We start from the raw sequence: 22,543 nt of genomic DNA, 5'->3' as shown, positions 1-22,543 counted from the left end.
GTACGAAAAGAAGTAGTGGAACGATGTTCCCTAGTGGCCTGCCCCTGCTCCCCACACACCCCATCACTACGCCCCCTAAAACTCCCAAACACATGCACCTGCTGTTTAAGGGAATGTTCAGTGCACTTCACTTACTGCAACTTTAAACTTCTTCCTACACTTTTATTTTAAAACAAAACCATTCCGGAACAGTTTCTTGTTAAAATAAAAGGACAGGACCAGTATACAAACAGTAAAACTTAATAAGAAAAGTAGAGGAGCACCGCTCACGCCCACTCCGACCACTGGCCTTGTCTCTCTCCTGCTAGTGCCGGTGTTCTGCACATCCGTGTTACATCACAAACAAGACGCTCAGCACAGTTTGGCGTACCATAGGGGAGACTCCATGTTGGGAAAAGAAGCAGGGTGCTACAATAAATTAAGATCAGATTAAAAACACACGTTTTTTTAGATGTATTAGCACATGAAGAGCGTTAATGACCTCCTTTCAGTCAATCAGAATTCTAAGAAAGCAGTCAATACATACTGATATTGACTGCATTTTGAACATTCTGTATTCAAATGCACCTAGGGAACGGAAGATAGCACAGCGGCAACACGCTGGTCTTGGAAGCAAGACCACGCAGAGCAACAGAGGTTCGAATCCCAGATCTGCCCTTAGAAACTGACCTCAGGCTTTAGGCTTAGGAACTCGGGTAAGTATTAGGCTTAGAAACTGAACTCAGATGGGTATTAGACGCTCTTTCCTTCCCTGCACTGTTTTTCTATCTCTATCTTCTTTTGCCTCCACTGAAGGCTTTTCATATGCGCAACGGTTTGTAACAGCACCTTGATGCCCCTGTGTTTGGTGCGCCTTATAAAAGAAAAAAATACAAATAAATAAATAAATAGGCGCGTTATAAAAAACCAAATTAAAAAAATAAGGAAGCAACAATGCAATTTCCAGGCAAGACTTTTTTCAACAAGACATCTCTCTGGAAGAACCTTTTTTTGGCTACAATATGCTAGCTCACACATGAGCGAGAAAGCTAAATCATTTGAGAATGCTTTCACTTTCTTATAGTGAAACAGTTTACTTTTACATTACGCCCAGTGCATGCTCATGATAAACCTGTTGCCAGTTCAACCAAATGCAATTTAAATGGTTCATGGCAACTATGTTATTTGAATACTACCAAAAAAAACACATTACATTTACTAACTCGGCTTGTCTACTTACTTTACTCTTAAAGTAACACTTTACCACGAAAACTCCAAAACATGTATTATTTCTACTACCATGTGCTAATAGCTTTATAGACTTTGGAAGGGATAATTATAGCTTGGGATAATGACCCTTCCCTACCTCGGTGGTGGGTCATTATCCCACGATAACAACTCCCCTCAGTCTATAAAGCCATATTATTATTATTATTATTATTATTATTATTATTATTATTATTATTATTAGGGTATTTATTGAATGCAGACCTTTAGCATGGATACTTAGCTGCTTTTATTAGCTTTTACCTCTTTATATAACGGACAGGTCTGATATCTAATAATTATTGGCATGATCAATAACATCCTGCATCTGGGTTATCAGTGTTTTATCTTTGTGCTGTGCATGTTTTTATAAAACATTGAATGGGATGAGGCCATCAATAGAAAGTGTTTTCAAGCATGAAAGCTTATCCCCTAAACACTGAGAAAGGTGGCGAGGCCAATACCTGAACCATGACTGCCTGCCCCTTGAATGAAACACTCTTCAAGTGTTGCTCAATATCACACTGTGATCAACCAGATGCCAGGCCACGTGCCCCTCCTTCAAAGAAAGCAACGCCTGTGCATGTTGCCTGCGCCACAACTGAATGGGCTCATTCTATTGATGCAGACACCGGCTGCCCTACCTATTGGGCAGTGCCCTCAACCAGGGCTGGCATTTGGGCATGGCTGCATGGGCGACCACCCAGGGCACCATTAGCCTCTCGGCACGCCAGCTCGGGGGAGTGTTTCAAGGGCTCCACCGAGCTGGCGTGATGGGAGAAGGCGCGGCAGGCGACCTATTTAAATTAAATGTGCCCCACTCTTGTGCTGACGCCGGGCTTTTGCAACACGGGAGTGGGGCACTTTTAATAACAATAGGGTCAACAAACACGTACTTAAGCAGCAGCATTGGGTGGAGGAATAGTAGGGGGGGGCATGAAAAATATACTAATTACAAGCTAAGTACAAGACCACCACCAGTGGTCCAAAATGGTGAAATGACATTTGATTTGATTAACTGTCAAATAAGCCATGCACAATAAAGGGGCCTACATTAGAACCTAGTGAATCCGACACAGCATGGGTAGCTTAGTGAGTTGCTTGCATCCGAGTTCTGTCCTGTGGGTACCTTTGAAGACAGAAGGTCGATACAGACTGTGGGGACATCACGTGATCGCGGGAGCGTGTTCTCGCGAGATCTCGATAGACGGGATCTCGCGAGCCCACGCTCCGCGGGAAAACGTTCCCGCTTCGGAGAGTTGGCGCGCTGCCAGCCAGAGCGGTCGTACAGGAGCGCTGCTCCTGATTACAGGAAAAGGGAGAGTCAACTCGAGAATCATCATCACAGCTCTTAGGGCATAACACCACAGCCACTGGAGGCTTCATGGGGGCCCTGGGAGCTTACGGCGTGCCACCGGTGAGCACAACCCCTCCACAGTGAAGTAACTGGGGAAGCACAGGACCTGGGCAGTAAACAGTGAGTAAGCGCCCTGCGCCACCGGTCCGTCTTAAGACATTCTCCCTTGTTGTCAGTCAATAAAGACTGTTAGAAATCCTACAGTGTCCTGTCATCCATTCAGGCCACAACATAACTGGCGACGAGGATACCTGCAGTCCCACGGACCCACCATGCAAGGCGCCACGCCACCCCCCGCGTTTCTCCCCTTGCCAGGGACACCGGCGATTCCGTGGATGCAATGGGAACCCCTTTTTTCCACCTACTTGGAAGCGGTGGGCGGCACGCGATATGCCCCCATCAGGAAGAGGGCGATGCTGTTGAATGCGCTAGGGGTGGAAGGTCAGCGTATCTTTGCAGGCCTTAAAGAAAAACCTGCGGCCGACGGAGACGCCGATGACGACGACGTGTACAAAGAAGCCACGCGTCGCATCATGAAGAGGTTCACCAACAAGGAGAATATTGTACTGCACAGGTTGAGATTCTACACTCGCAAACAGGAAGGGAGCGAAACCGTGGATGACTACATCACCAGGATGAGAGAACTCGCTTCTCTGTGCGCCTTCGGAGAAAATGCAGAACAGGTCATCTGCGACATGCTCGTCGTCCACACCAACTCCAGGAAAGTACAGGACAAACTCATCCAGGAGAAGGAGGTCACCCTCGATAAAGCCATCCAGATTGCCAGGGCGGAGGAAGAAACCTCCAGCAGACGCAAGGAGGCGGGAAGTCACCTGCCCGTGCCCGAAATGGCGGCGCTACAATGGAGAGGTCGCAGAGACAAGCAATCCCGCGACGGCCCCAAAGACAAAAGTCCCAGGAAAAGGGAGGCACCGAAATGCTACAGATGCGCCAGCCTCAAGCACATGGCGAATGACCGCGACTGTCCCGCCAGGAATAAAGAATGCTCCAAGTGCGGACGCATTGGCCACGTGGCTCCAGCATGCATGTGGCGGGAGAAAACCGTGTCCCGTGTTGACGGTGACTGCACCTCCACCGATGAGGATGAACTACAGGACAGACCCATGGTTGTCATGGTCAATGCCCCCCATGCCAGAAGAGAAAAGCCCCACTGCACCATTAAAGTGGACGGAATGGAAACGCGCGTCATGGCTGATTCGGGATCCGACCTCACCATTCTGCCCATCAACACGTACAAGGAGATGATGGGACAAGAAAGAGTGGAGATTAGATCCACCAGGCAAAAACCCACCGTGTTTGGAGGGGCAACGGTCGACCTGTTGGGCTACATCAAGGCCCGCATCGATTTCAAGGGGAGGTCTACCACCACCAAGGTGTATTTTTCTCCCAAAGGTCCAGCCGTGCTGGGGTGGGATGACCAACACAAACTCAGCATGAAACTAGATCCCAGCACTCCGGAACAGGTGCTCATGATCTCGTCAGGAGCAGCGCAAAACTATAAGGAGATCTTTCCAAACCTGTTTTCCGAGAAACCGGGAAAAGTGAAAAACTTCGTACACAAAATTCGACTGAAACTCAACGCCACTCCAGTCAAGCACAAAGTAAGGGCGGTACCTGCCACCGCAAGACCAGCGTTGGACGCTCACCTGAGGAAGATGGTCGAGGAAGGAACCATTGAAACCGTGGAATCCTCGGAGTGGCTGAGTCCGGTAGTACTAGTAAAGAAGAAATCCAGCAACGACCTCAGGATCTGTATCGACCTGAGAAGCCTGAACTTGGAGGTGATCACGGATAGCTTCCCGCTCCCCAGCATCAATGAGATCGTCCTCATGATGAAAAAGGCGGCCATTTTCTCGAAACTGAACATGCGTGATGCCTATCACCAGATTCCCCTACACAAGTCCTCCCGCCCCCTGACGGCGTTCATCACTCCTTTTGGCACCTTGCAATACACCCGCATGCCTTTCGGGTTATCGTCCGCAGCATCCGCATTCCAGAGGATGATGAACTCCCTATTGAAAGGCCTCACCAATGTCTCATTCTTCCAAGACGACATTCTGGTATACGCCAAGGACAGCGAGACCCATGACAAGGCGCTCAAGTCAGTCCTAAGCAGACTTCAGGAGGAAGGCATTCACCTACGCCATGAAAAGTGTGTCTTCGGGGCGAACAAAGTAGAGTATCTTGGGTACTGCATCTCGAGTGATGGGGTGAGTCCCAAGAGGAACCTCATGGAGGCCATTACTGAGGCGCCGGTGCCGATGTCTAAAGAGGAACTGCGCTCATTCTTAGGCCTAGCTGAGTACTATGCCAAATTCGTCCCCAGGTTCTCTGAGACCACGTCTCCCATGAGGGAGCTTCTGAAGAAGGGGGCAGCGTACTCTTGGGGCCCAGAACAAGACGAGGCTTTCGGCGAAATCAAGAATAGGATTCTACATGCGCCGTGCCTTACACCATACAACCCTGAATGGGACACCTACATCACCACTGACGCCAGCGCATACGGCCTAGGGGCCACCTTGACTCAAAAAAAAAGGCGACACAGAGAACATTGTGGCATTTGCATCCAAGGCATTATCCTCATCCGAGAAGAATTACTCTACGGTAGAGAAAGAGATGTTGGCATGCGCTTGGGCCGTCGACTACTTCAGATCATACGTATGGGGGACAAGGTTCAAGTTGATCACCGATCACAAGCCGCTAATTCACATGCTGAGCCCGGGCGGCACCAAGACGGCCACCCCCAGACTGGCCAGGATCGCTGCGAAGCTCCAAGAGTATACCTACGAGATACAACACATTGCGGGCTGGAAAAACACACAAGCGGACTGCATGTCCAGGCTCCTCAACCAAAGCGCCCCCGGCACCACATTCCTGGAAGACGAATGTGTCGTTGCGTCCATCGGCGACCTGAGGAACGTCGAGTACATGGAAATGAGCGAGCGCCACTGGCAGGAAGAGTTCGAGCAGGACTACGCTCTAAGGCACGTAAGCACCTGGGTTCGGAATGGATGGCCCGACGAGAGAGCGATCCCTGAAGGCCTTCGTCCCTACTGGAAGGTGAATGAGGAAATTACCGCCATGAACGGTCTCATTCTCAGAGGTGATCAAATCATCCCACCCAGCGGAATCTGTAAAGTCATACTGTGCAGAGCACACTCGGGCCATTTAGGGTGCAACATGACCAGAAGAAGGATACGCGACGCATACTGGTGGCCAGGTATGGACCAGGACGTTCGGCAGATGGTCGATAGGTGCCACGAATGCTCCAACAGCGACAAGCGCTTAGCCGTGAGGCAAGCCCCCATGCTGCCCACCGAAGTCCCCAAAGGGGTGTGGCGAAAACTGGGGCTGGATTTCATAGGGCCGCTGGACAACATGCCCCCTGAGCGCAGATACGGGATAGTCTTGGTCGACTATTTTTCCAAATGGGTGGAAGCTGACTTCACCCCGGACATCACCACGGGAACAGTCATTGAAACCCTCACCGCCATATTTCAGCGGGAGGGCCTGCCCGAAGAACTTGTCACGGACAACGGAGTCCAACTAGTCTCCAGAGAAATGGAAAAATTTCTCAAGCTTAACAACATCAAACAGCGGAAAGCAAGTCTATACCACCCACAGGCAAATGGCCTAGTCGAGCGGGCCAACCGCTTCATCAAAGGGGCGCTGCAACTGGCCCACGCCTCGGGCCTAGACCCTTACAAGACGGTCAAAGAAGCCGTAGCGGCCCACCGTCTCACCCCCAACGCCGTCACCAGTGTGTCCCCGTTCCATCTGCTGAGGGGGAGAAGGGCGGCATCCTCACTGGTACCACCATGGCTTCAGCAAGTGAGGGCCGACGAAGACGTTGACATGGTTGACGTAACGTGCCGTATGCAGCGCAACAAAGAAGCAATGAAAGCACAGGGGGACTTGCGCCGAGCCGCTCGACACACACAAGTCAACAAAGGGGATCTGGTGAAGATACGACTTCCCCACAAGGACACCTCCACAGGTTCCAGATACAGCAGTCCCATAGAAGTCATGGAGAGAGGGACAAACCACATCCGCACCAGCGATGGCAGGAGATGGAACCTAGAGAGGGTAGCCATGTACCGCAGGAAAGATGATACTGTACACTCCCCTGGAGACACGGGAGGAGATCAGATCTGCCAAGAGCCATACGAGAACCATCATCTCCCGAGTGGAGACATCATAGAGCCACAACATCGCAACGACTTCGCAAGCTCCCCTTCCCCAACCACACCCAGGGGATCACAGCAAGGAGCTGGACAAAGAGATCCCGAATCACCAGCACCCTCCCAAGGACACTTCATCGATCCCGCTACATACCCGGATCCAGGCAGGCCCCAGAGAGAGAGAAGGAAGCCCGGGAAATATGCGGACTTCATCATGGAGTGACCTCCCATCCTTTTTCCCAGCAGAGGAGGTGTGTGGGGACATCACGTGATCGCGGGAGCGTGTTCTCGCGAGATCCCGATAGACAGGATCTCGCGAGCCCACGCTCCGCGGGAAAACGTTCCCGCTTCGGAGAGTTGGCGCGCTGCCAGCCAGAGCGGTCGTACAGGAGCGCTGCTCCTGATTACAGGAAAAGGGAGAGTCAACTCGAGAATCATCATCACAGCTCTTAGGGCATAACACCACAGCCACTGGAGGCTTCATGGGGGCCCTGGAAGCTTACGGCGTGCCACCGGTGAGCACAACCCCTCCACAGTGAAGTAACTGGGGAAGCACAGGACCTGGGCAGTAAACAGTGAGTAAGCGCCCTGCGCCACCGGTCCGTCTTAAGACATTCTCCCTTGTTGTCAGTTAATAAAGACTGTTAGAAATCCTACAGTGTCCTGTCATCCATTCAGGCCACAACACAGACAGTACATCAGTGGTCGAAGTGGGCAGGTTGGGAGCAGTGTTCCTCTACTTTTTTTAAATTAAGTTTTACTGTTCCTATACTTTCATTTAAAAAAAGAAAACGCTACTAGAATGATTTTTTTTAAATAAAAGCGTAGCAAGAAGTTGAAACTTGCACTTCAGTGCACTACTCTTAACGTTCCCTAAAATTTCAGGTGCGTTTATTTGGGGGTTGGTACAGCGCGTAGCAGGGGGCGTGGCAACACGGTTTAAGGGGAAGGGGCAGCCCAGCAGGAAACATAGTTGCACTACTTCTTTTCCTACACTTCGACCCTGCAGCACATTAGATGTTGAGAGACTCCGAGGAAGTGAGACACTAACATTAAACAAAAATCGCCCCTCTGCTCCCCCTGCCTCCGAAATGACACAGGTGGGTGGGGCTTATGTGGTGCCATATTTTTGTTTCACTGCCCCATTGGGCGTTGCCGCCGCTAAGGTCGGCCCTGCCCCCAACATTCTAGTGTGGGCCTGGTTTTTTATTGGTCAACCAACGCGATATACTTTCAAATGCAGTATTTTCAACATGTTTTATCAATACACCTTTTAGTAATGCTCAAACAGTCGGTCCTGAAAAGTAATGAATTCCAATGCGCGAGTGTGAGCCACTTTTTCATCGGTGCCCACTGGCCAGGGTCATTTTATGTCCCAGGGAGAGCCTGCTCTGATGGCAGTTACGTTGATGTTTTTGTCGTCATGTGACAGATAAGCTATGGGCTTTCGCCGCACAGACTTCCTTTTCTCGTGCGTGTTAAAAGGGATGGCCAGAGCGATAGTCTCCGCGGTCTTCCTTCCTGCCCTGTGTTGCAAGATGGGTTTAGAGACTTCGTCAGCAGTTGTGAAATCACATTGCACGAGATGGCACTGCAAGCCCAGGCTCGGACTGGCATTTAAAACTAAGCAACCGAGGAACAATGTGTGCCAGTTCCAAGAGTTACAGTGAAGCTGGTAGATTCCATGTGCGATTGAACCTATGTGTGTTAAAATGTATTTGCTGCCACTCTTATCAGCAGTTTGTCGTGAAGGTCATTTGCAATTGTGAGACACTATTTTTTATTGATACCCAGTATTAGAACACCCTTGTGGTGTTTCCATGCACGTGATTGGTCAATCTGCGGGCTCTACAAACTAGGTTATAGCCTGCAGATTGAATATAGCCTAGAAAATAATTACTTCGCTTACCTCTGCCGCCGATGACAGCCTGGAAAAAAGCTGCGGCCGACAGGGATGTCATATCACCAAAATGCCTGGGGTAGCGGAAGTGACATCACACGACCCTTGACCCCCACCCTCTGATGACATCACAGGAAGTGATGTAATTTGACACCGCCCCAAGTGACATCACAGGAAGTGATCACAAATAATCTTCAGATTGTTTAGATGCATCTAGCACCCGTGTTTCCAGGTGCTCTGATTTAAGCAGGATATAAGAACCAAGGCACAGAGGGAGGCATGATTTGTTCACGATTACACATTTGGGAAATGCCATTTTCCAGATTCAATGTGGGGTATAAATGTAAAACATACATAATGCAGTATTTGTAACAAGGTAACCGAAATCTGTAATGAAGGCTACAGCTAGTGTATGGAACATCTAGATCAATGGACACAGAAGTATGTGTTATCTGTGGTGTTGCTGTGTTAAACAAGCCAAAAAAGAACTGACCTGGGGAGGTGTGTGCTGCTGTTTAACCAGGAGAAAAATGCTGCACGAGCAAGGCCTGAAAAAGAAATCATTGACCCGGATTTAGCATCAACCAAATTCACTTGTTATAAATGTATACTACCAGTCTGCTACCACTACGATAGAAGAAACCTATTAGACGGGTCTGCGTGCACAGAGGGGCTGGTCTGCGTGCACAGAAGGGAGTGCAACTGATAATGTTATCTTTGCTGGAGTATAATACCTGGAAAAGTTTCTTTCAATATACCCAAGACCTCCCATTGTTTTATTATCTAAGCATAATACTGGGTGCACACATAAATTCATAGCACCACACAGTTATTTAAAATTAAAAACACCCACGAGTTGCTTCTCACCCGGGGACTCACTGGTAGACTTCTAGGCGCGCACTGAACACTACCCCTTTGTCAGACCCAATGGTGTTCAATGGCGTAGCACAGCATTTGGCAGCTCTCCTGCGAGCCATGCTATTGGGGTCTCCCCAAGCTCCTTAACAAAGCACAGGGCACACCACAACCCGGGCCGGTCCGGACCACCACGTGTGCACAATGTCCATGATGATTATGCCGCTGCAGGTGAAAGAAGTAAATATGTTTTTCAATTAAAGCTTACATCCTTAACGTAACATAGAGAGAAGGGGGCAGTGCCTGGTCCACAAATATACCAGCCACCAGTAGTTGCTGGTGAGTTGTTTTTTGGAGGGTGTAAATATTTGTCACACGTATGTGTTTGCGACTAAGCATAGCGAGGGAGCCCGAACTAATGGAAATGGGTTAGGGGGGTCACAGGGTGATTCTTCTCCCTCCCCAGCTTAAAGGTTTTGAATAATGGGTTAAAATGGTGCATTACACAGCAGACTTTCTGGGAAAATGTGGGTAAAATGCCAACAATGTGGGTAAAAGGCCAACAATTGGTTTTGTAGAATGTGTGGGGTAAATCATGAAAAAAGTACAATAGATACAAGTCACCAAAAATGCACAGGGCATTTCCCAGTGCATTATCATACCAGACCCCGCAATATATGCCAGTATAAAAACATTTTTATGCTGGATGTGCCCATACATTTCCATGCTGGCTCCACCAACACATGCCAGTATTCCCATCTAAGACCATACTTATGTTTGCTTCAAGACTTATTTCTATAGTTTCATTACTGGCACTTGGCACACAACTGGCTCTGCCAATATATGACAGTACTCCTATGTAATACATACTCCCATTGGTTTGGCCATTAAAATTGACATTTCACAATATGAAAACCTGTCCAAACTGGTTCCAATGTAAGCCAGTCTAGACCCATAAGAACACTTATGATGCTTGATTCATCATAGATGCTCAGTTAATAAAAGGTCATGCAACAGTGAAGAATATACAGGCCGCTACACCAAAACATAAGTTTAGCAAGGTAACACAGCCTATCAGGCTTGCTTTTTTAAAGATACCGAGTAATACATGTCATGCCACAGTAAACAATGGCTAGACTGACTGCACCACAATGCCATTCTAGCCAGGGAAGGGCACACATGAACTTGCTGTTGCCCAAAAATACCAGTAAAACATGCAAAGTCAATAAAGGATGTGGCAAAAATGCTCCAGTGATCACCGCCAGTCTCCCAGGGGCTTGCACACACATGCATCCCCTTTCATCCACCGGTCACTCACCCATACATCTTCTCTCGCATTCACTCACACGGGATTCACCACACAGGCACACACCAAACCCCACCAAGAATATTCAAGCATACATTACCACTTGTATGCTCATTCACCCACCAGTCACTCACTCACACCTTCTCTTATATGCACTGATTGCATTCTCTACACAGGCACCCACCACCCACCCAGAACCTTCAAAAACACGCCTTCACATTCGTATTCCTTCACCCACCAGTCAATCACTCATACACCTTTTCCTACCTCCACCCATTGCATTTTCCACACAGGCGCACACCCATCCAATCATTACATTCCCTACACAGGCACTCAACCAAACCCAGATCATTCAAAAACACACTTCACATTAGATCACTTCTCATTCACCCACCAGTCACTCCCACCTTCTCTTAAATCCACTCATTGCATTCTCTACAAAGGTACACTCCCACCCACCCAGAACATTCAAAAACACACATCACATCACTTCTCATTCACCCACCATTCACATACATACATCTGACACGCACTTCACACATGCAAAACACACATCGTATTACAAAAAAAAGCTTTACCTTTTTTTTGCAGCTTCGGTTCATCCTTCCAGGGCTCCTCCGTGCTGCTCCCAAACAGGAACCAGGAAGCTGCGAGAGCTTCCTCATTCTTGTATGTGAGCTGCAAGGAAGCTGAGGGCAAAGAGGTTGGAGCTGAATGTAGCATGTGACATGTGCCACATGTCACGGTCAGCTCCAACCCCTACTGAGTGCCTCCCTGGCCCAGCCTTCACCCTAATGGGTGAGGACTGGGCCAGGGACCCAGCAGACCTTGTGTGGTGGGGCTCACTGTGCCCCAGGAGAGCCCACTAAACCAGGAGCACCCGTTTATTGTTTTGCCCAATTTCTTTTTTTTATGGTGGGATCGCAAGGGAGTCCCCAGGGGTTGCAACTGTGTACCCCAGGGGCCGCAGTTGCGACCCCTTGCAACCACAAAATGGCATCTCTGGCAGCCGCATTTTTATTCCTCCTGCGTCCCATTCATCACCTGAAACAGGTCACAAAATATGTTGCCCTGCTAACGCAGGAGCGTGCCTCACCAGGTCCCACCCCCTCAAGAAAGCTCTGGGAAGAAAGTTAATTGCTAAACATTGAAGGTCCTGCAAACAATTTAAGTCGCATTGTAGTGTGAGCAGAAGTAATGTAGCTCAGCCCTAACAAAATGAAAGCTTTGTAATGATCTCCGGAAACACTTTATCTGCTGTTTTGCTGTGTGAGTATACAGAGCTTAGCTCAGCCCCCTCACAAAAGCGAACAACATTAAAGCTGTCTTATTAACTCAGGCAACACTATATCTGCCGCATTCCCATGCAAGCATATTTGGCGTGTGCCTTGACCCCTAAACAAAACAAAGTAAAGGAAACCTTTCTTTTGCGCTCCAGAACAGTGCAATACAAACGCTGCAAACAAGGAAACACAAAATCTACAAACAAAAGTAAGCAATCATTATGTAGTGCCCTCCATCTGAAAGTCAAAAATACACTTGTGTTTGTGGTTGAAATAATTCAATATTATATTTACTTTTAAAACAAGTAACTTTAACCCTGCATTTCACTGCCTGATTAAAAAATAAACTCATACCTGCAGTTCCTTTCCATAATTAAACCCCCCAATGCGAACCCTTCTCCAAATAAAAATGTATTTCTGCAACATTTATTGGTCACTGGTCTTTTTTGATGATTTAATTAAACACTGAGGGTGTTCTAATAGCTTTATAAACCTTAAGCTCAGGCCGTACCAGGCATTATGTTCCCTTATACCTCGTTAACTTGGTAATCAGGGCCATAACACCCGGTACGGCCCTTACTCCAGGTCTATAAAGCTATAGTATCTCTTGCCTCAGTCCGACCTGTCTAGACATTACTCTCAGTTGCCCTCTGTGGCCCATCTCTGCGCTATTCCTGCACAAGTGTTGTACCTATTGGTGTTTTTAAATCACACAGCATTAGCTGAAAAGGAGCAGAGTGCTGTCCAAGAAAGGGATATAATAATAGGGTGCAATTAGAAGTATATAATATCCAGGGTAGTAAGAAGGATATTATTATTAGTGTGGGCTATTACGTGTCCCTAGAGATACCTATAAGCCTAAACTATTGCATTGGAGTACAGATAGGGAGAGATGTGTGAGAGGTGTGACACAGAGTCTGTAGGTGTTGTTTGGCTATGTGCTTACCCATTACCTGGCCATGCTAATCTCTATGGCCACTCCCTCCCATTCCTGCCTCTGGCCACCCCAAAGACCTCCTCATGGGAACTCGTTGAGCTCACTTTAATCAAGCCTTAACATCAGGCTTTACATTCAAAGTGTCTGGCTGTGTTTGTTAAAAGCTGTCTCCTGAAAGTTGACAGAGTTGTAAACTCGCAGTCTTACCAGGCCTGCCTTCAGCCACTGGATTTATAAGCACTCTACGTCCTTCACTGAAATCTTGTTAAAAACAAGCTTTGCCAGAGCCACTGAAGTCCTGTTTAAAGCAAGCACTGGCAAAGCCAACATGTTTAGCTTGTGCATAAGTTTTAAGCGTTTGCCAGGCACTGCTATTAGATGCCCAGGTGCTCGCACCATTGTGCACTTGCTACCAACAATGGGAAGCTGTTGGCATTGCCAGTGATTGTTTTTATTATATTTATTTGTGGGCCAGCTCACCGCTGTAATAGTCTCAAAGCGTGTACAACCTGTCTGACTTCATGAAGGCAGTGGGTTACCGTAATGGGATACAAGTGACTCCATCTTGGTCAGCTAGCTTGTGCAGACTTGCAGACGTGCATCTGCAGCTCCTTCATGAATTGTAAGGGGTTGGGGTCACTATGATGTCAGATGGAAGGTTCCCTCATATTCGCAGTACGTAGTCCCAGTCTTTACCTTATTGCAGTGTTTGATGCACAATCTGGCGATGTGCAGGCTTCTGGTGTTGTGTTTGCGCCCAGAGGTGGTAGGTTTCTTGGCAAGGTAAGCAGGGACATTGGTGGTTAGTGCTTTATAGGTGATGCAGGCTGTCTTGAAGGTGATGCAGGATGTGGCCGGATCAAATATTTGTGCAAGAGAAAATGCATTTTGTGAATGCAAGAATGGCATTGAGTTTGCACAGTTGCATTAGCGCCAGTGCAATAGGGTCATATTCTTGTACTTTTTTAGCCCTTTGATGAGAAGGGAGGCTGGATGCTCTTGGGGAGGGGAGCGGTCCAAGTGGTTTCTTGAACAGGACAGCGTTGCAGTCATCCATTTGGGAGATGACTTGTCCTTGGACAGGTCCCTGAGGTCTGACTCAGGAAGGCATAGAATGGTTTACTTAAAGGGGGAGAGCCCTACATTTAGTTAGAGAGCTGGCATGCATGCAGTGGTAAGTGGGGAGGCAATAAAGCATTTGGCCCTTGCCATTGCAGATTCTGCCTTAATTTCCTGCCACCTGCGGATGGCCAATTTCTTGTCTGTGCCCGCCAAGGATCCCATTTCCTCTTGCTGCCGAGTGGCGGATGCCTATTGAGTTGCTAGTCTTCAGGGTAAGACGGAGAGCCGCTTAGTACACAAAGCAAAAGGTGTATCGCAGCACAGTGAAGAAAGCATGGTGTCTACTAAACATCAATAACGAGAAAACACATAGAATAATCGTAGTGCACATGGCAAAAAAGGTGCCACAAGCAACACACTGTCAAAGAACCATAACACAGGCAGTAGGGTCTTATAATAATAATTTAGCATGTATATAGCGCTACGAACCATCAGACATCTGAGCGCTGCTTATTATGGTGCTCATTTATCGACCTCCGAAGGATGAAAGGCTGGGTTTGGCCCCGCCAGAATTTGAACCTGTGTTGGCGGGCTATGCATGGATGTTAAAGCGAGCGCCCTACTCGCTGTGCTATCTGACCAGCAACAATGAAAACAAATACAGGCGCCTTGGAATCAAGAGATCCGTCAGTTGCAAAGCAAGTGCAGGTAGTGAAAGGACTGTAATATAGTCAATAGGGGACTTATCTTATAATCATTGTCCTATGGCCTTAACTGGCAAGTGGGACCCCTCACCGTGTTCATTGACCCACTCGACAGCTTTGGGCTTCCACAGATGGGTGTTCTCCTACCACCCCAAGCAGTAGCAGCTTCAAGACCTTCAGTCACCATCGGCCGGATACAAGATGGACACGCACGGCAAAAGGACGCCTATCACATTTCACCAAGTGTGGTCTCCATTTTTTAAGAATAAGGATTCATTTCCTGATGTTTCATCACTAGAATGCACTTTTTTGCCACATAAAAATATGGAAATATGTACTTGCTTTCACATATTAAACATATTAAAACAGCATTTCACTGGACCCAGGGCCGGCCCTAGGATTTGCAGGGCCCCGTGCGGCAAAAGATGTGTGGGGCCCCTTTATTTGCAGTGCTGAAAATTATGTTACAAAATTAGTCATTAATATCCGTGGGGATCAAATGAACTGATGTTCAATATCTGAATTTTAACTGTTAATATTACGGCTGTAGCAATATTAGGAGTGAGGCTTATTTTGGAGTAGCTGCCCGAGTGAGCAGAATCATTTATAGAGATGGGTACCAAAAAAGAAAGTACTGTGATGAGGAAGAGCAGGACAAAGAGCAGTGCAGATCACTGGTAAGTAATCCGAACATACCTAATGTGACTGCATGTTCCAAGGATGTAAGGGCAGGAAATGGCCCTGGGGCAGGGAATGGCCCTGGGCCAGATGGGGCAAAATGCTTTTTCTGCAGGCTAGTGCAATCGTAACAAAGTCTATTTATCAGAAAGGTACAGAGGCAGCAAGAGTAAGCAATTCAGCAAGTCTTCAAATGTCATCCATAGGGCTCATGTCAAGGAAAAAGTGTGGGGGATCATTAACATTTGCACATGGACTGAACGTATCCTAAAGTGAAATACGCAAATGTAACTCAACTGGCCTTTCCTAATAGGAGAAAATTCAGAAGAGAAATGAGCATGGCCTTTCACAAAATTAATCATCAATATACGGAAAAATAACAGCTAGAGGAGATTTTCCTAGAACACTGCTAGCAAAGAATAAAAGGTATGCACCCTTTTAACCCAAAAATGTATTTTGAACTATTTCATGTAAACCAAAATACCAATACAAGAGGTGTGCTTTTGAAGACACTTTCATGTGGTTTTGTGGGTTAAAATCACGTTTGCATGTTGGCTTAAAAAACATCCAAGGGGGATCTAATCGGCACTGTGAAAAAAGTGGCGGACGTTGTCAACCCTTATGTAATCTCAACTAGTACCGTGAAAATCAGCACACGGCCAGGTAGAATATTTTCAACCCAGAAACCTCTCTCCCCACATCCATGGACCTTGTAAATCAGCACAACAAATTTGCCTCTGATCCTTTCCCTTCCTCTCCACGATATTTGTCTTTCAACAGTAGTTTGTTACACAAATCAGACTTGAAAAGTACATACATCATAATTAAAGTACTGTAGCAATATAGGAATCCTTATAGATATTTGCTAAACAAAACGAGTACAAATGTTGTGTTATTTTCACCCCACCATGAAGACTACAAATACCAGAATGCAATTCCATAAAATCATGAAAAATGGCTAGTAGGCTGTCTTTCAAGAATTGATCCTAACAAAAGATAATGTGAAATGGTAACCTTTTGCGTCATTTGACAAAGGCATGCTTTATATGATGCGAGTGACATGTGGCACTCTCCCCCAAACATGTTTCTATTTATCACACCAAATGCAGACATATGAATACTAGCGAGATAGTGCACAGCTCTTTTTTGTCAACATAGTTTAATTGTCTTCAAAGAGGACAGATTTGGGCAGCAACTCGTTTTTCTGTATGTGCTTTCAGAATAAAATGCCCCTTTTCATGTTTAAACAAAGGTTCTTAAATGAGCCATTACTTTAAAAAAAAAAGGGGGATAAGCCCTAACTGTGAGGCCCCACAGGTCTGATTGGCTGTTGGGCGAGGTGGGCGGGAGGCATTTGCCTCTTGAAGTGCGTCACAGGGGATTGGGACCGAGGCCTCGATAAAACAGGCACAAAGAAAAGCCCTGTGGCTGGAAGCAGCCCAGCCTTCGTTACTTCTTATGGTCATGGCAGCAGGTAGCTGAGCTGCCCTCAAGAGCGTGGGCCCAGGGGCGACGGCATAGACTACCCATGCCTCTGCCGGCTCTGACTGGACCATGGTTGCACCTTCATGCCTGTCAGTGGTAGAAATGTGCCGAAAAAAGTAGCCGACCTTTAGTCTCGGCAGGGCAGAGGGTAGGTAGAAGCATAGTGCAACATGCGACAAGTGTTGCGGCCGGGGCATTCCAGTAGTCTAAGTGACTGGTAACTATGGCTCCGATTACAACTGTACACTTGCAAAGGGACATGAATGGACAACTCCTCCATATAGAATGGTGAATATGGTCATAAAAAGTAGAGGAAGGGTAAACAGAAAATAATAAAAGTAGTGGAACACTGCTCCCGACCGTTCCCGCTCACTTTGCCTGTACACTTCAGTAGACCTTGCTGAAGCGCGTGCAGTGCGTGCCATGAAGACAGACTCATATGTGACATGATAGTGACTCGACACGTTAAGCTCGGCCAATGAGGGTCCTGTACAACCACCGCCGCCTGCAATGCTTGTCATTAGCTGAGAAGTCCTCAGCACTGCAAAGGCTTTTCTTGCAATAATTGGGATTTCTGTTCTTTTTCTCTTCCATTTTCAGTTCAAGAACGTTACCCAGTTTTTCTTTTTAGTGGAGTTGGGTATCTTCATTTCGGCGATATACACCCTGGCAAAGGTAAGATATACAACAACTCAAATGTAAGTCATTTTTTCCTAGTGTTTTTTAAAATATATAAATATTGTTTATCAATCTTGAAAATCCTTCTTTGCATTGTGAGATTAATCGTTTCATAGATGTGTGTGCATGGACTGATGAGCAGCTCTTCTAGTTACACCTTAAATTGATGTTTGAAATGATCAGCTCATTCGTATTCTTGCTGGAAGTCCAACTTCCGGTTTCGATGGTTGCAGTTATGACAGGTTTGTGTAAATAATTCCTATGTAGATTCACCTAATGCAGTTTAATATTGTGTTGGTAGTGTGTGTCAGCAGTTTCGCTGTAGCATGTAAGGTTTTGAATCTTGATGGTCTCATAGAGTTGGTCCTGGAGTACTAAGCAGGTGACAGGGAGTGGACTCTCACCTATTTTATGCGCGAGGAATGGTGTCGTCCAAAGTAGTACTGTGCTGCCCAGGCCTGGATCAGAAGGGAGTGAGTGACATTGCCAAAAGCACTCTGGTGTCAAGAAAAATAAGGGCCTGTGGTACAGAAAGAGGTGAACATCTCGTTGTGTCCTGGTCCTGCTGCTTCCAGTCTGCATTGATTTCTCAGGAACACAGCTTGTACCCAGTGGAACACTATATCATCTCATAGTCCCTCCACAAATGGTTCATGGGGTGCTCTTCAGAGGGTGTACGCGTCCCAGCGATGCACTATATCATCTCATGGTCCCTCCACAAATGTTTTATAGGGCGCTTTCAGAGGGTGTATGCGCCCCATCAATACATTACGTATTCTTATGGTCCCTCCACATATGGTTTATGGGGCGCTCTTCAGAGGGTGTATGCGCCCCAGCGAAACACTCTATTATCTCATAATCCCTCCACAAATGGTTCATGGGTTGCTCTTCAGATGGTGTACGCACCCCAGCGATGCACTATATCTCATGGTCCCTCCGCAAATGGTTCATGGGGTGCTCTTCAGAGTTTGTACGCACCCCAGCGATGCACTATATCATCTCATGGTCCCTCCAAAAATGGTTCATGGGGTGCTCTTCAGAGGGTGTAAGCGCCCCAGCGATGCACTGTATCATCCTATGGTCTCTTCACAAATGGTCCATGGGGCGCTTTCAGAGGCTGTACGTGCCCCAGTGATACATTATGTATTCCCATGGTCCCAATAGCATTTGACACTAACTGCGTATTGCTAGCTTATGGAGCAATGCATGAAATGACAGTCACGTTTTACTTTGTCTACTAACCCACAGATATGTATATATATATATATATATTTTCTTTGTGTTACGCATACCCCACGTGCCATCCATATGTATTCTTAAATGTGTGTCGATGGAAGAAATTAAACTTTGTTTTAAGGTATCTCTACTCTTGGTGATCTCTATGAGCTAGTATCTACCAATCTAGCTACACTGCCAAAACAGGGCGACCTCCAGTGCATCAATGACAAGGGTAGCCTTTGACTCTGTTCTCTAATTTGCTATTGCAACCCTCTAGAGTCAGGCCCCCTTCCAAAAAAGAGGGTTCCTGTCCCTTTCTTTTCTCATTCCCATGGTCCTTCCACAAATGGTTTATGGGCCGCACTGCAGAGGGTGTACGTGCCCCAGAGATACACTATGTATTGTCATGGTCCCTCCACAAATGTTTCATGGGGTGCTTTTAAAGGGAGTACTCTCCCAAGCAAAATGCTGCATCATCTCATGGTCCCTCCACAAATGGATCCTGGGGTGCTCTTCAGCGGGCGTTCATGCCCCAGCGATGCACTATATCATCTCATGGTCCCTCCACGAATGGTCCATGGGGCCCTTTTAGAGGGTGTATGTGCCCCAGCGATACATTATGTATTCACATGGTCCCTCCACATATGGTTTATGGGGCGCTCTTCAGAGGGTGTATGCGCCCCAGCGAAACACTATATCATCTCATGGTCCCTCCACAAATGGTTCATGGGGTGCTCTTCAGAGGGTGTACGCGCCCCAGCAATGCACTATATCTCACGGTCCCTCCACAAATGATTCATGGGTTGCTCTTCAGAAGGTGTACGCGTCCCAGCGATGCACTATATCATCTCATAGTCCCTCTACAAATGTTTCATAGGGCGATTTCAGAGGGTGTATGCGCCCCAGCAATACATTACGTATTCTCATGGTCCCTCCACATATGGTTAATGGGGCGGTCTTCAGAGGGTGTACGCGCCCCAGCGATGCACTATATCTCATGGTCCCTCCACGAATGGTTCATGGGGCGCTTTCTGGCGGTGCGCGCTCTTTATTCCCAAGTCGTTAGATGCACAGCCCTACCCCCAACCACACAAAGGGCGCCAACATAACCTGTAGAATGGGTTTAATAATCAGAATGTCAGAGGGTAGCTTTGACGTGCCAGTAGACATGGGGGCCGAATGCCGATTCATTAAACCTATCCCCAGTTGAAGGACGACGTCCTTTTTGAGAAGGCTAAAATAAACCATTCCATATATAGGTTTGCCAAGTTGGGCGGTCGGGGGGCTCTTACCATATCTTACAGGGGGCCTCTTTCATTTTCTGTCATGCCACTGGCCTGCCCCTTGTTGCTACATCAATGCTTTTATGGTAACATAAGAACTTCAACTCGAAGAAAAAACAAAGCAGAATTTGGAAAGATAATTTTAAATTAAGAGGAATGTAATTAGTCATATCAGATGTAGTAAAGAATAAAGGCATTACAAATAACATAAACAACCCTAATACTTAAAAAAAAATGTAAACATTACATTATGTTTAAAAAAGGAACATGTTAAAATTTGAGAATAACACACGCTCCACCCAGCAGCCTAAACCTGGGTCCTGAACACTCAAATAATGTGGTTTTAATATGAAAAGGTGGAGGGCGCTGTAGTACCCCACAGCGGTCTCCTCGTTTGCAATTACTGGCCATCTCCAGTGTGTCCGTACTTTTTCTAAGTTGCTCTGCGTGTGCAGTGGCCGCTGCCCTGCCTTGGCTCAAGAGAAAAGAACTGATGCCTTTGGGCTGTAGATGATAAGTATTGCGAATTGTAATCTTTGAAATGGTTCTTTTCACTTCATTCAGGTGCTATTTTAGGAAATAATGACATGTTAACACGGCATTCTTCATTTTTCTCACGAGCTTAAAATTAATGTATCTCCAATGTGCTGTTTTGACTCTAGGTTGTATTTCATGGGTTAGCTGTACTGTGTAGTGACTTCCGATCTTTAAATGGCTGCTTGTTGCACTTAAATAAGATTGCTCCAAAAATGAGACTTACGAAATATTTGTCTTTTATTTTCTGCAGGGCCTGAATAACTCAGCGTTTAAAATAAACGCCATAATGCAGAAATACGATGGGTACAACGCAGAGTCGCTATCTGTGGATTATGGACAGCGGCAGGTAAACCAGCGCTCCAGCAAATATGAATGAAAGCTATCATTTCTGTTATAGAGAAGATCAAGTAGCCATGTATGTTTTCCTTTGGCCTATTAGGTGCCTACACTATTGCATTACAGTACATATAAGAGAAATGGCATATGAAGAGGGACACACAGCTTGTAAGTGTTGTTTGGTTATTTGCCCACACATTGACTGCCCATGGGCATGCTAATCCCTAGTGCCAGTCCCACGCAGTTTCTGCCCCTCCCCACCTGAAATACCACCTCATGGGAACTCCTTGATGTTTACCATCAAACTTTGCACTCAAAGTGCCTGCCAGTGTTTGTTCAAAGAAGTCCTCATGACTTAATTGGAGTTGTAAACCCAGCTACTGGTGTGATAAAAATGTCATACCCAGGTCTGCCTTCAGCCACTCGATGTCTAAGCACTACGCCTGTCCTTCAATGAAGTCCTGTTAAAAACAAGCATTGGCCAAGCCAACAGTTGTTTCTTGTGTATACCTATTAGGCATTTGCCAGGCACTGCTATCAGATGCACAGGTACTCGCACCATTTTGCACCCGCTACCATTGCTGGCCAGTTAATACCACTAGGGAAGGTACCTTTGCCTGCACAAAAGCCCAAACTGTTGGTATTGCCTATTCTTGCTTTAATCATACTTTGTCCTCGCCAGTGTCTGCACCTTGGACCGAATTACTTGCAAAAGGCACTGCACATTATTCATCAAATATAAAATGCATGACCTCGCTAGCCAACAAACTGAACAGTTAGAGACACAAAACAATTAGACGGAGTGTGTCTAAGGTGTCACTGCTGTGGGTCTCGTCAGCAATATAATGGTAATAGTAAAATCCAGATATTTTAATATCTCCTTTTTAAAAACAAATTCACCTAATTAGGAGTTGGGATATTTACTGCCTGGGGTAAATAAGACATATACAACAAGCAGTACTTTTTATTCTTCATACAGTAAAGATTCCACGGGATCCCAACTCAAGTGAGGCGATCATTGAAAAACAAGCCGATTTTAAAGTACCCAGATGTTTACAGTTACCACTGTAAAGAAGGTCCTTCTGTATCCCCTCAAGCTTTCTGGTATCTGTGGACTCTGATAATGCGACTGTACCAAAGGAAGAATGGATGCCTGGGTAAAGGTTCACAGTCATCTTTAATACAAATTCAAAAGACACACTGGAAGTACACAGAGCTCCTGCAATCAGCTTGCTTTTAGAGGCCTTTTCAATGATGCAATACGTTAATGCAATTTCAGGATACATATCTGATTGGTTCTCTTAGCCAGAATAAAAGCCCTCCCTATCTTTGATTGGGTGGCTTATCTGTCACTCACAAAGGCCACATTAGTCACTTTTAGAAAGCACTGTCTGACTGACACATAGAGTGATAAGCTTACTTTAGACCCAGCCGGACAAAATTACACATCCTTTAACTCCTGCCAAGAAACAGTCCT

The 22,543-nt window shown here is 46.6% G+C and overlaps 1 protein-coding gene across 2 annotated transcripts in view; it reads left to right on the top strand.

Annotated features, from left to right (window-relative positions):
- LOC138511358 (tetraspanin-36-like) overlaps positions 1–22,543 on the top strand; it is a 156,049-nt gene that overhangs the window by 67,616 nt on the left and 65,890 nt on the right. For both annotated transcript variants that reach the window (XM_069626970.1, XM_069626969.1), the window contains exons 3-4: positions 17,615–17,689; positions 20,981–21,076. In XM_069626970.1, coding sequence (XP_069483071.1) covers positions 17,615–17,689; positions 20,981–21,076 — 171 coding nt within the window. The remainder of the gene's footprint in view (positions 1–17,614; positions 17,690–20,980; positions 21,077–22,543) is intronic.

This window comes from Ambystoma mexicanum, chromosome 6p (genome assembly GCF_040938575.1).
Source record: "Ambystoma mexicanum isolate Mex_15411 chromosome 6p, UKY_AmexF1_1, whole genome shotgun sequence".
NCBI lineage: Eukaryota > Metazoa > Chordata > Amphibia > Caudata > Ambystomatidae > Ambystoma > Ambystoma mexicanum.
Note: the sequence above shows the minus strand (reverse complement) of the source record. Positions and strands in the feature narration are given on the sequence as shown.